This window comes from Fukomys damarensis, unplaced genomic scaffold (genome assembly GCF_012274545.1).
Source record: "Fukomys damarensis isolate Sample0158 unplaced genomic scaffold, DMR_v1.0_HiC HiC_scaffold_39, whole genome shotgun sequence".
NCBI classification, from domain to species: Eukaryota; Metazoa; Chordata; class Mammalia; order Rodentia; family Bathyergidae; genus Fukomys; species Fukomys damarensis.
In genome coordinates this window covers 20,392,101-20,404,847 of record NW_022900951.1, presented here as the reverse complement: position 1 = coordinate 20,404,847, position 12,747 = coordinate 20,392,101, and the positions used below count along the sequence as shown (strand labels likewise).

At 37.8% G+C, this 12,747-nt stretch overlaps 1 protein-coding gene across 7 annotated transcripts in view; it reads left to right on the top strand.

The window, feature by feature from the left end:
- Pcyt1b (phosphate cytidylyltransferase 1, choline, beta) overlaps nucleotides 1–12,747 on the top strand; it is a 103,234-nt gene that overhangs the window by 79,050 nt on the left and 11,437 nt on the right. For 6 of the 7 annotated variants that reach the window (XM_010607159.3, XM_010607157.3, XM_010607160.2 and 3 more), the window contains exon 7: nucleotides 959–1,147. In XM_010607159.3, coding sequence (XP_010605461.1) covers nucleotides 959–1,147 — 189 coding nt within the window. Of the gene's footprint in view, nucleotides 1–958; nucleotides 1,148–10,912; nucleotides 10,993–12,747 lie in introns of those variants that run through there. The other variant, XM_033760315.1, reaches the window with a different exon arrangement.

Sequence of the window (12,747 nt, the reverse complement as noted above, 5' to 3'; positions counted from 1 at the left end):
CTGATTATCACAGTACCCCTGGGATGATTATTATCCCAATTTTACAGTTCAGAAAACTGAGGTTTAAAAGCAACACATGGCCAGGCATGGAGGCGCACTCCTGTAATTCCAGCAATCCAGAGGCTGAGGCAGGAGGATTGCTGTGAGTTCGAGACCAGCCTGGGCTACTTAGGGAGTTCCAGGTCAGTCTCAACTACATAGTGAGACCCTGTCTCAAAAAACTAAAAAATAAACAAACAAACAAACAAATAAATAAATAAAATAAAAGCAGCACATGATTTGCTTAACCCACAATAGCTTCTGGGTACATAGGCAGACAACATTGCTTCATAAAGGCTAGAAGAAAAAAAATCCAAGTTCAGAGAAGTTATCAAAACAAAAGCTTTCTTCATCACCAAAGAAAATGATACAATTCATCAAGCTTAGTAGAAAATGTCATTACAATTAAAATTTTAATATAACACATGAATTTTAAAGCCCAGTCAGTGGCCCATTTTTGTAAGCAATGTCCCAGTAAAACAGAAAACTCAAGCAGCCTCTAAACAGCCTTTCTGTAGACAACTAAGTTTTGTCTAAGTCCTAGCAGAATCAAGTGGGGATACTTTTCCAGTAGAGTGAAAAAGGGTAGCTGTGTATTTTGTCCCCCACTTTCTCACTGCTGAGAATTGAATGGTTTCTCCTTTTATATAAGTAACTCCAACTCATAGACACCTAATAGAGTTAAATTGTTAAAACCACTTGTGCTTCCCTTTACATAGCCAAATAGTTTAATGACAAATGACTTTCCTTACAAGAGATGTGCCTTCCGTCAATCTAGTCCTCAGGGGAGTGACACCATCCTACCATTTACATTAGAAACAGATTCAAGTTGACCTAAAATATGACCATCAGGGTGGATGATCCATCTCTCATTCCTACTCTGTTAGATAAATCCATTTCTTCTGTAAATTTTGACCAGGAAAAGAAGTACCGTTTCCAGAACCAAGTGGACAAGATGAAAGAAAAGGTCAAGAACGTGGAGGAAAGGTCAAAGGAATTTGTTAACCGAGTGGAAGAAAAGAGCCATGATCTAATTCAAAAGTGGGAAGAGAAGTCAAGGGAATTCATTGGCAACTTCCTAGAATTGTTTGGACCTGATGGAGCATGGGTATGTAATTATCTCACTTAGCCCCCTTTTCACGGTGAAGAGCATCCCTACTTCATGTAGTTTACTCTTGGGCACTGGCCTAGATGACTTCAAGCCATGTGACTTCCCTCTTTAGTTACTGCTTTATCCCTCAGTGTGTTGCCAAATAGCACATGAAGCCAAGCCTTGTCTCTGTTTCTACACTTTGTCCAGAGCTTGGAAGCCATTAATTATTCACTGTGTGCTTATTAGTGCACAGTTTTTCCTGTAGCTCATCCCAGTCTCCCAGCTGGGGAGGATGCAAAGCTTGGGGATAAGGTTGACCAGTGGCAGTGCTGAGCATATGTTGCAAGATAAGGTCAATGGGCTCTTAGCTCAACCACAGTCATTTATGTTAGGGGGATGAGAATGCAAAAGAAATGTAGCTACCTCGATTAGCTTTTGTTGTCAGGAACTCTCTTTTTCATTAGTTGCCGGAGATAGAATTTTTGTTGTACATCTGTATCCATCATGGCTTGATTTTTCCATGGCATGAAAGTGTTAGTATAAATAACAAAGGTCTTAGAGGACTGAGATAATGTACTGAGAGAGAAAAGATAGAGCACCTCCTTGTCTACATTCTATAGACAACTGTGAATGATACTATATGAAGGGAAGAGGAAATTCTGGTAATTATACTGCACATGCCCTGTTGGAATAAATAACCAGTATTGTCAGCAGAGTTAATGAGTGTTCTATGAAACAAATACTTTTAAACCTGACTTTCCTTTTTTTTCCCATTAAGTTTATTGGTGCATTTAAAGCAAACAATACAGTTACATTTATCATTGGGATCTTGTACCTTTACATGATATATCTTGGTTCTTGTTTTTCCCCCATACCCATACCCTCCCTTCACCCCCTTCACCCTCCCCTATTTACAAAGACTTTGTTTCCATTTTTTCCACATTTTTTCTTTTCCCTTACTTCCTTTCCTCTCTCCTTCTGACTTTCCCTTTAGTCATTTTCTTCTGATTTCATACTCCCAATTATACCATTTGAACATTATTTACACTTTTAGTTTTTCACACCAGAGAAACTATTTGGTATTTACTCAAGTGTGTCCTATTTATTTCACTTAAGAGTATAACCTCAATGTGCATCCATTTAGCTACAAATGTTTCTAGTTTCTCATTCTTTATGGCTGAGTAGTACTCCATTTTATAGAAAAACCCTGTCTTTTTCATCCAGTCTCCAGTGATGGGCATTTGGGTTGTTTCCAAGTTTTAGATATTATGAACTGTGCTGCTATAAACATGAGTGCACATATGTCATTGTGGTATGATACTTTTAATTGTTTTGGAAAGATACCCAGCAGAGGGATAGCTGGGTCAAAAGGAACCTCTAATCCTCGTTCTTTGAGGTATCTCCATATTGATTTCCACAGTGGTTACACCAGTCAGCACTCCCACCAACAATGGAGAAGTGTTCCTTTCTCCCCACAGCTCCACCAGCAATTGTTATTGGTTGACTTCTTGATAGCAGCCATTCTTTGTGGGGTGAGGTGAAATCTCAGTGTTGTTTCCATCTGCATCTCTCAAATGACCAGTGATGTTGAACATTTTTCATATATTTATTTATTGCTTTTACTTCTTTGAGAAATGTCTGTTCATTTCAGAGGCCCATTTTTGAATTGGGTCTTTGTATTTGGGGGCCTGATTTTTAAAATTTCTTTATCTATTCTAGACAGTAGTCCTTTGTCTGAGGGGTAGCTGGTAAAAAATTTTAACCCACATTGTAGGTTGTCTCTTATCTCTGTTGGTGATTCTCTGTTGGTGATTTCTCTTGCTCTGCAAAAACTTTTTAATTCAGTGAGATCCTAGTTGTTTATTCTTTGTGCAAGTTCTCGTGCTGCTGAGGATTTGTTCATAAAGTCTTCTCCTATGCCAATGTCTTTGAGAGTTCAACCTAATTTACTTTCCAGTAAGTTTAGTGTTTTTGTTTTGATATTTAGATCTTTAATCCACTTGGATTTTAGTTTAGTGCATGGTAAAAGACAGGAATCTATTTTTAATCTCTGGCAAGTTGAAGAGCAGTTTTTCCAACACCATTTATTAAAGAGGCTATCTTTCCTCCAGTGAGTATGGTTGGCTCCTTTGTCATGATGAGGTAGCTGAGTATGTCTGGTGTTGTTTCTGCATCTTCTAATCTATTCCATTGATCCTCAGGTCTGTTTCTTTGCCAGTACCCTGTTGTTTTTATCACAGTGGCTTTGTAGTATAGTTTCAAGTTGGGAATTGTGATACCCCCTGCCATGTCTCTGTTGCCTGGAATGGTTTTTGCTATTCTAGGTCTCTTCTGGTTCTAAATGGATTTTTGGATTCTTTTCTCAAGTTCTGTAAAATATACTGTTGGGATTTCAATAGGGATTGAATTGAATCTGTATAGCAGTTTTAGAAGTATGGCCATTTTCACTATGTTGATTCTTCCTACCCAGGAACAAGGAATGTCTTTCCATCTTCTTATATCCTCTTCTATCTCTTTTTTTAGAGTGCTGTAATTTTCAGTGTAGAGGTCTTTTGTCTCCTTCATTAGATTGATTCTAAGATATTTCATTTTTTTGGATGTTATTGTGAAATGAATTGTTTCTCTAATTTCTCTCAGTTAGTCTGTTATTTATGTACAAGAGGGCTATTTATTTTTGAGTGTTGACTTTGTATCCTGCTATTCTACTGAATCTGTCAATTAAGAATTAAGTCTAGTAGTCTGTTGGCAGAGATTTTTGGATCTTCTATGTAGAGTATCATATCAGCAAATAGTGACAATTTAACTTCTTCCTTTCCTATCTTTATTGCTCTAATTTCTTTATCATGTCTAATTGCTGTGGCTAATGTTTACAGAACTATGTTGAACAGGAGTGCTGATAGTGAACATCCTTGTCTTGTTCCTGATTTTATGTGAAAGTTTTTATTTTTGACCATTTAGAATGATATTGGCTGTTGGTTTTGCATAGATAGCCTTTATCAATTTGAGATACAGACAATCTATTCCAATTTTCTGTAGGGTTTCTATCATGAATGTGTGTTGAATTTTGTCAATTGCTTTTTCTGCATCTATTGATGATCATATGGTTTTTGTCCTTGATTCTGCTAATATAGTGTGTTACATTCATTGATTTATGTATGTTGCACAATCCCTGCATCACTGGGATAAATCCAACTTTGTCAAGGTGTATGATCTTCTGTATTCTGTTTGCCAGTATCTTATTGAGGATTTTTGCATCTGTGTTCATTAAGGAGATTGGCCTGTAGTTTTCTTTTTTGGTTAGGTCTTTCCCTGGTTTTGGAATCAAAGTAATACTTGCTTCCAGGAATGAATTTAGAAGGTGTTGCTTCCCTTTCAATTTCATTGAAGAGTTTAAAGAGTAGTGATAATAGTTCTTCTCTAAATGTCTTGTACAATTCAGCAGTGAAGCCATCAGGGCCTGGCCTTTCTTTGTTGGTGACGTTTTAATTACATTTTCAATTTCACTGAATGTAATTGGGGTGTTTAGACTTTTTATATCTTCTTCATTCAACTTTGGAAGTTCATATGTATCTAGGAATCTGTCCATTTCTTCTATATTTTCCATTTTATTAAAGTATAGGTTTTCAAAGTAGGTATTGATGATCCTCTGGATTTCTGCTGGGTCTCTTGTGACTTCACCTTTTTATTCCTAACTTCATGGATTTGAGCCTTTTCTTTCCTTTTTTTGATAAGGTTGGCTAAGGGTTTATCGATTTTATTTATTCTTTCAAAAAACTAACTCTTCGATTCATTGATTTTTTTTGTGTCATTCTCTTAGTCTCCATTGCATTAATTTCTGCTCTGATCTTTATACTTTCCTCCCTTTATGGGTTTTCAGTTTGTCTTGCTCTTCTTTTTCTCAGAGCTTAAGGTTAAGCATTAGGTTGTTTATTTGAACTTGTTCTGTTTTTCTAGTATGGTCACTTACTATGAATTTCCCTTGTAGAACTGCTTTCATTGTGTTCCATAGATTCCTGTATGTTGTACTGGCATTATCATTTAATTGTAGAAACTGTCTAATTTCTTCTTTAATTTCCTCTGTGACCCAATGGTTGTTCAGCCGGGTGTTATTTAATTTCCATGTGTTTGTGAATATCTTGCGGTTTCTTAGGCTATTGATCTCCAGTTTAATTGCACTATAGTCTGATAATATACTGGGGATAACTTCAATTCCTTTGCATTTACTTAAGCATGTTCTATGAGCTAGCATGTGGTCTATTTTGGAGTGTGACCCAGGTGCAGCTGAAAAGGATGTATATTCTGATTTTTGTGCGGTGGAACACTCTGTAGACATCTACTAAGTCCATTTGTTCTAAGACTTGGTTCAGTTATATTATTTTGTTATTGATTTTTTGTGTAGAAGATCTGTCTATTTGTGTCAGTGGAGTATTGAGGTCCCTCACTACAATTGTTTTAGTGCTTATTTCATTTTTCATATCCATTAATATTTGTTTTGTATCATTTGGGGCATTAGTATTCATTACATATATATTTTTCATTGTCATTTCTTCCTCTTGTATTGTTCCCTTTACAAGGATGCAGTGGACTTCTTTTCTCCCTTAGTTAGTTTTGGTTTCAAATCTATTCTGTCTGCAAATAAGATAGCTATCCTTGCTTTTTTCCAGGCTCCTGTCACATGGAGAACAGTTTTCCATCCTTTTATTCTCATTCTATTAGTTTCTTTGTGGATTAAGTGGGTTTTTTGTATACAGCATATTGTTGGATTTTGCTTCTTAATCAATTATGCCAGCCTGTTTCTTTTGATTGGTGAATTGAGGCCATTAACAGTGATGGTTATAACTGTTATGTATTGGCTTTTCATTGTCATGTTGTTTTCCTGTTGTTGGTTCTTTTTTATTTTTCCTTCTCTCCCTTTACTTTCTTGCCTTGTCTGTTATATTTGCTCTGTTGGCCCTTATGGGGTTGTGGTCTACATTTTCTTTTTCTAGGATATTCTTTAGAAGTTTTTGGAGTGCTGGTTTGGTGTTCATAAAATTTCTCAGGTGTTCTTTGTCATGGAGGTATCTTATTTCCCCATCAAGTTTTTTTTTTTGTACTGGGGATCAAACTTGGAACCTTGTGCTTGTGAGAGAGGCAGTGGCACCACTGAGCTGAATCCCTGGCCCCTCCTCATCAATTTTGAAAGAGTTTTGCAGGATACATCAGTCTAGGTTGGAGGTTGTTTTCTTTTAGGACTTGAAATACCTCACTACAAGCTCTGCTCGACTTGAGGGTTTATGTTGAAAAGTCTGCTGTGATTCTGATGGGCTTTCCTTTGCATGTGATTTGTTTCTTTTCTCTTACTGCTTGTAGTTATTTTGTTCTTCTGTTTGTTTTCCACAATCTTGATTATCATATGTCTAGGTATAGATTTTTTTTTATCATGGCTAGTTGGAGTTCTATATGCCTCATGTATCTGTATTTCAAATTCTTCTCCTCTAAGAAGTGTTCTGTCATTAATTCTGTGAACAGATTTTTATGTCATTTGTACTTTTTCCTGCTACTTCATTGATTCCTGTCAGTCTTATATTATTCTTCTTTGTATCATCTAAGAGTTGTTGGAGTGATTTCTTATGGTCCCTTACTGTTTTTAAGAGATCTCTCTTTTCATGGTCACTGACTGCAATCCTATTTTGTACATCTGAAATTCTATCTTCACATTCATTCATCCTGCTGAGAATGCTTTCTGTAGAGTTTTTAATCTCCTGGATATCTGAATCTGTTTCATGGATTCCATTTCTTTCCTGTGTTGGGCATTCAAGGTTTCTGTTTTTTCTTATCTGGGCATTCATGGTTTCCATCATGGTCCTGAGCTCATGTATCTTTTTGTCTGTTACTGTTCTAGAGTCTCTAATCATGTCTTTCATTCTTCTCACCATCTCTGCAGTTATCTGGGAAATTATTTCTGTTTTGAATTTTTCTAGAGCCTCATTTATCTGTTTTTTTACTTCCTGTGCTTTAGGTTCAGGGTGACCAGATGTTTGATTGTCAGACTTTTCCACCTCATTTCCCCTAGAGTTTACCTTTGGTGGGGTGGAAATCTGTGTTTGTGTCTTGTTTAAATTTCTTCTCATTTTTATTTTTGTCATTGGTACTGTACTTGGTTTAATTCCTGGTTTAATACTTCAATATTCCAGATGTAGCTGGTGTTTAGATTTTGAGTCTCTAATGTCTCTGAGGCAAACTCATTTTCATTATACCAGGAAGGATAACTGGGATAACTGATTAGATCAATCACAGCACCTTAGCCCAAGTGATGCAATCAGCAACACAATAGTATCAAGCACAACTTAGAAAATGGCAATTTGTGGTAGTTATTAATCTATCACCTTTAACCATGTGAATGAAATAAAAATTAAGGACCAGCCTAAAATATGTTTATAGTGAATAAATTCTTCAATATAGCAACTTTACTCTTCAGGTTGGAGATTTAGAAGGAGTTGGGGAGGGAGGAATAGATAGATGGGATAGAGAAAACTTAGAAATGAGGTCAGAGGACACAAGAAGATCACACAAACTCTAGGGAACTGTTGAAGAGAAGAGGAAAACACAGAACAAAATATTCCCAAGAACAGAGCAAACTAACAGCAATAGGGATGCTAGAGACTGTAATCACTTTCTTTTAAAACTAATGGCAATTGAGAGTAGGAAAAAGAGAAGAAAGGGAAAAGAAAGAAAATAAATTCGAATTAGGATAGGAACAGGAACAAAAAGGGAGAGTAACGGAGATCAAGGTGGGAGGGAGGGAGAGAGAGAGAGAGAGAGAGAGAGAGGAAGAAGAAGAAGAGAAAAAGATTTTTAAAAAGGAAAATTTTTGAGAAAAGAGAAAGATAAAGATTTTCAAATGATTAAAATGAAGTGAAAAATACTACTCTGAAAATAAAAAATAGGCCTCCTTCAGGATGTGCCTCTGTTGACACAATAGACAGTGTGGGCAAGAGTGTGCAGGTCTAAGCAAATTAGTCTCCAGCCAGCAGCTGTCCCCTGAGGTTCAAACTGATTTTTGGCTGCAAGGCCCAAGTTGAGATCTCTCTCCTCCTGCTGGCTTGAACTCTGCAAGGTTGTATGCAGATTCCAGCTGACTTTCCCCTGAAGTTAAACCAGGCTCCAATGTGAGGTGCTGGTCCCTCCAACTTACCAACTATGGTGGTGTGGTGTGCCTTTATCATAGATTTTCCTCACTTTTCCAGTGTGCTTCAACTTTCATCTAGGAGCCTCAAAGAGGCCTTCTTTCTCTTGTGGTGGGGGGCATGAACACCTCTGTATTGGGGCCTGTGCGGCCAGGGTTCTCTGTGCTGCTGGATTTAAGGAACAGGCCTCTTTTTTTTTTTTTTTTTTTTTTACTTTTTGTACTAGGAACTAGGGTCCTTGTGTTTGCAAGGCAGGCGGCAGAACCACTGAGCTAAATCCCCAGCCCCTGACTTTCCTTTTAAAACAAAAATAAATGATTCCATTTGATTTCCCTGGTTTTAAGTAGCCCAGATTTCCCATCATGAAATGAGAAGTTTCTAACAAAATCTACTTTTAGTTAATTATTTTATTGATGGGTTGTCACTGCTGCCTCTGCTCATTTGAGCTGGTTCATTATAGGATTATCTAAAAGTAAAACACTCAATTAGTAGTAGAAAAAGAGCAATGTTCTGGAAGCTGGAAGAAATGGGTTTCTTAGAGCCCAGTGACTTCTAAGTGATTAGAGTGGTGGGTGTTATAGGTCAACCTTATCCTACACTTCAGCTGGGTGTGAGAGAGCTAGAAAGTATGCAAGGGTTGCTTGAGCCTTAATAATTTCCAGATAGAGCTGGCAAGAGTGGAAAAGCCAGGCACTGGGCTCCTTTTTGCTTTCCCTGGTCCTGTTGAAATTTTCAGTTCTGATGATTTAATCCATGGGACATTTATTAATGTTCTTGTCCATGCATGACACTCTGGAACAAAGACAGATAAAGTCAAGACTCTGTTCTCTGATTTTTGAAACATAAAGTCTGAAATTTCCCATTTGATTTAGTACTTCACATTTTCATAACTAATGTTCGTTCCAAGGAAACAGCTAGCAGTAGGTAGTAGTGTTTTGTGTTGTTGTTGTTGTTTTGTTTGTGGTAACAGGGATCAAACTCGGGTCCTTACACTTGTGAGGTAGGTGGCTGAACCACTGAGCTAAATCCCCTGGCCCTTATAGGTAGTAGAATATAACCACATAGGTATTCATTTGTTTATAGGGATTCAGAAATGTGTCTCTGCTGAGAAGCCCTCACTTTGTAACTCAAGGGGTGGATGTTTTCTCTCCCTGGGGTGAATAAAGGCAGGGAAAGGATGTACTTTCACAGAAACTGTATAGACCTTCGTTGTTTCAGGCTGCCAGTGAGGTGAAATCATAGCTAGAATTGTTCTTGGGGAGTCTGGTGACAACGAGCTGAGGTGAATTTTAAGAAATGAAACCCAGCTTAAAAACTGGAGGTTTTCCTTTTTAAAACTTGCTATTAGTGTCAAAACTGTTATTAACATTAATTTACTGTATCAGCCAGACTTAGACATTACTTTTTTCTGTTGACATTAAAAGTACAGGAATAGTTACAAGGATGTTAAACGCCAAGATAAGTAATTTGCTTTTCATGAATATGCTATTATTATAATAATTCTTTATTTGTGGATTTGGGACTGGAACTCATTTCTAAAATTGAGGATCTTCATTACCTGCAAATACAGTACTGATACAAATAACCCAAACTTGGAAAGGTACAAAATAGAAGGATTTAAAGTACAAAATTTGGTATAAGAGGATTGGTGCATAGATTAGTATGTGGCTAGAGTAGGTACCCCATTAATATTTCTGAATTCAATGAATGGATGTGTGAGGAATTCCTATTCACAAAAATGTCCAGCACCTGCAAAGTATACGGCAAGGCCTAAGACCTCCACATACATGTATGTATCATGAACCTTTTATGTAACAGGCAGACTTGGTTTGCTTAACATTGAAACATATTTTAAAATTTCATTTAGGGAGGGCATGAGCTCTCTATTTTTCCATGACCACATCATTCCTAAAGGCTCTGACCCCTGCCCCAACTTGAGTCTCACATTTATGCTACCTGCCTGGTCCCAGAGAATATTTTAACTTGCTCCTTTCTGCTATGGCAGAACATTACACAAAGATGTGAATAGCAGGAGGTAGGGCCATTGAGGGCCATACTGGAGGCTTCATGCCGCAGTGGCTTTTAAGAATTTGAAGCCAGCACTCTGTGTTTCTTCATTGCTATAATAGATCATCTATTCCTATTGATCCAGTATGATTGGCATGTTATCAGGCACAAGCTGTTATTTTTCATTCTCATCAATCTACTTATTTAACTACTTTTGTTTGATTCTTCTAGAGTATTGACTCATGCTCAGAAGGTACCTTATAACACAACTAGTATGGCAAAGGGAATCCTTCTGTGTTAGTTGGCTTCATATTGCTGTAATGGAATTCATGAGACAATCAACTTGATAAGAGGAAACATTTATTTTGGCTCATAGTTTTGGAAGCCTCAGACCATGTTTGGTTACCCTGTTGCTTTTGAGCTTGTGGGGAAGCATAAAATTATGGTGGCAGATTGTGGTAGAGAAAGCTACTCATCTCCTGTCAGCTGGGAAGAGGGAGGTGGAGAGAAAGTGGTGGGATCCCCCAGTTCCCTTAGAAGGACACTCTTGGAAGAAGACTTCCCACTAGGAATCACCTTTAAAACTTTTGCCATGTCCTAACAGTGCTGTGGGCAGGAGACCAAGCCTTTACAATGCACGAAACTATGGAGAAGATTCCAGATCTAAACTATAGCACCTTTCCAACAGAGGTTGGTATTATCATTCTTTGGTGGTGTCTCTGAAAGATGACTGTCATGAGAAGGGTTTTTAAGGAGCTTAATTTCAAAGCTTTGTTGATTTGTTGAAGGTTATACTGCTGTCTCCAAAATGGCACTTAGTGTGAAGGGTCATGGAACCTGGATCAGGGAATGTTGGCTCAGAGTTCAGGAGTAGGGTTTTGGGAGTTGGGCTTTCCTAGTGAAACTTGATTCTTGTTTGGAGTTATCTGAATTTGCACAGTGGACACAGCCTATTTAAATATTAGTGCCTCAGCCACATATGCCATTTTTCAAAAAGACATTATGTGTCATTCGGAATCATCTGCCACTGTATCCCTTCACAGAATCTGAAAACAGAATTCTTTTGTTTTGAAAACAAAATGACTATTTTATTTTACCATGCAAACACAGACTCTTTCCTTGATTGCCAAGAAAGAATGATCTTTAGTCAGGTTCAAGTTCATCATAGACTAGTAGAGTTCTTTTGTCTGAGTACGATCAGTCTGACAGATTCTATGCCAACCAAACAGAGATGTGCCATCTTCTACATGAGACTACCTTTTACAATACAGACTGTGTTTGTCCTTCACTGCTAATTTTTAAATTGTGGTAAATAGATAAACAGCATAAAATTTTCTATTTGAACTACTTCTAAGTGTACAGTGGCATTAGGTACATATATTCACATTGTTGAGTAGCTATCCCCACCATCCATTTCCAGAGCTTGTTTTGTGTGTGTGTGTGTGTGTGTGTGTGTGTGTGTGCGCGCGCGCGCGCACGCATGCGCACGCACATACCAGGGATTGAATTCAGGACCTTGCGCTTGCAAAGCAGGTGGCAGAATCACTGAGCTAAATCCCTAGCCCACCAGAGCTTTTTTAAAAATCATTCCCAAATAGAAACTTTGTGCCCTTTATTTTTAAATTTTTTTCTTTTATGAGACAAAGGTCTTGCTATGTAGTTCAAGCTTCCTTGAACTCATGGCAATCCTCCTGCCTCAGCCTCCTGAATGCTATGATTATAGGCATGCATTGGGGGTTGAACCTATGGCCTTTGGTACCCTAAGCAAGGGCTCTACCACTGAGCTACACCCCCAGCCCTTGTGCCCTTTAAACAACTCTCCCTGGCTTCTGAGAAACAGTCTCCTTTCTGTCTCTGTGAATTCAACTACTCTGTGTCGCTCATATAAGTAGAATCATACAATATTCACCATTTTGTGTCTGGCTTATTTTACATAGCATAATTACCTTCATAGTCCATCCAAGTTGTAGCATAGATCAATGTTGTAGCAGCCTTTTAAAGCTGAATAATATTCCATTGTGTGTGGGTACATACAGTATTTTGTTTTTCCATTTTCCTGTTGATGGACAATTGGGTTGTTGCTCCCTGTTGAAAGTTATGAATAATGCTGCTGTAAACATTGGTGCTCTGTACAGATCTGTTTAAGTCCTCGCTTTCAGTTCTCTTAGGTATATACAAAGAAGTCAAATTGCTGCATATCTGAGAATTCTATGTTCAAGGAACTCCCATCTGCATTCTGTTGTGGCTGCACCATTTTTCATTCCCACCAATGATACACATAGTTCTAATTTCTCCACATCCTCACCAACATTTACTGCTATTTTGTTTGTTTTAATAGTAACCATTCAAGGGCCAGGGATTTAGCTCAGCGGTTCGGTGGCCTGCGTTGCAAGGGAAAGGACCCAAGTTCAATCCCCGGTACAAAAAAAAAAAAAAAAA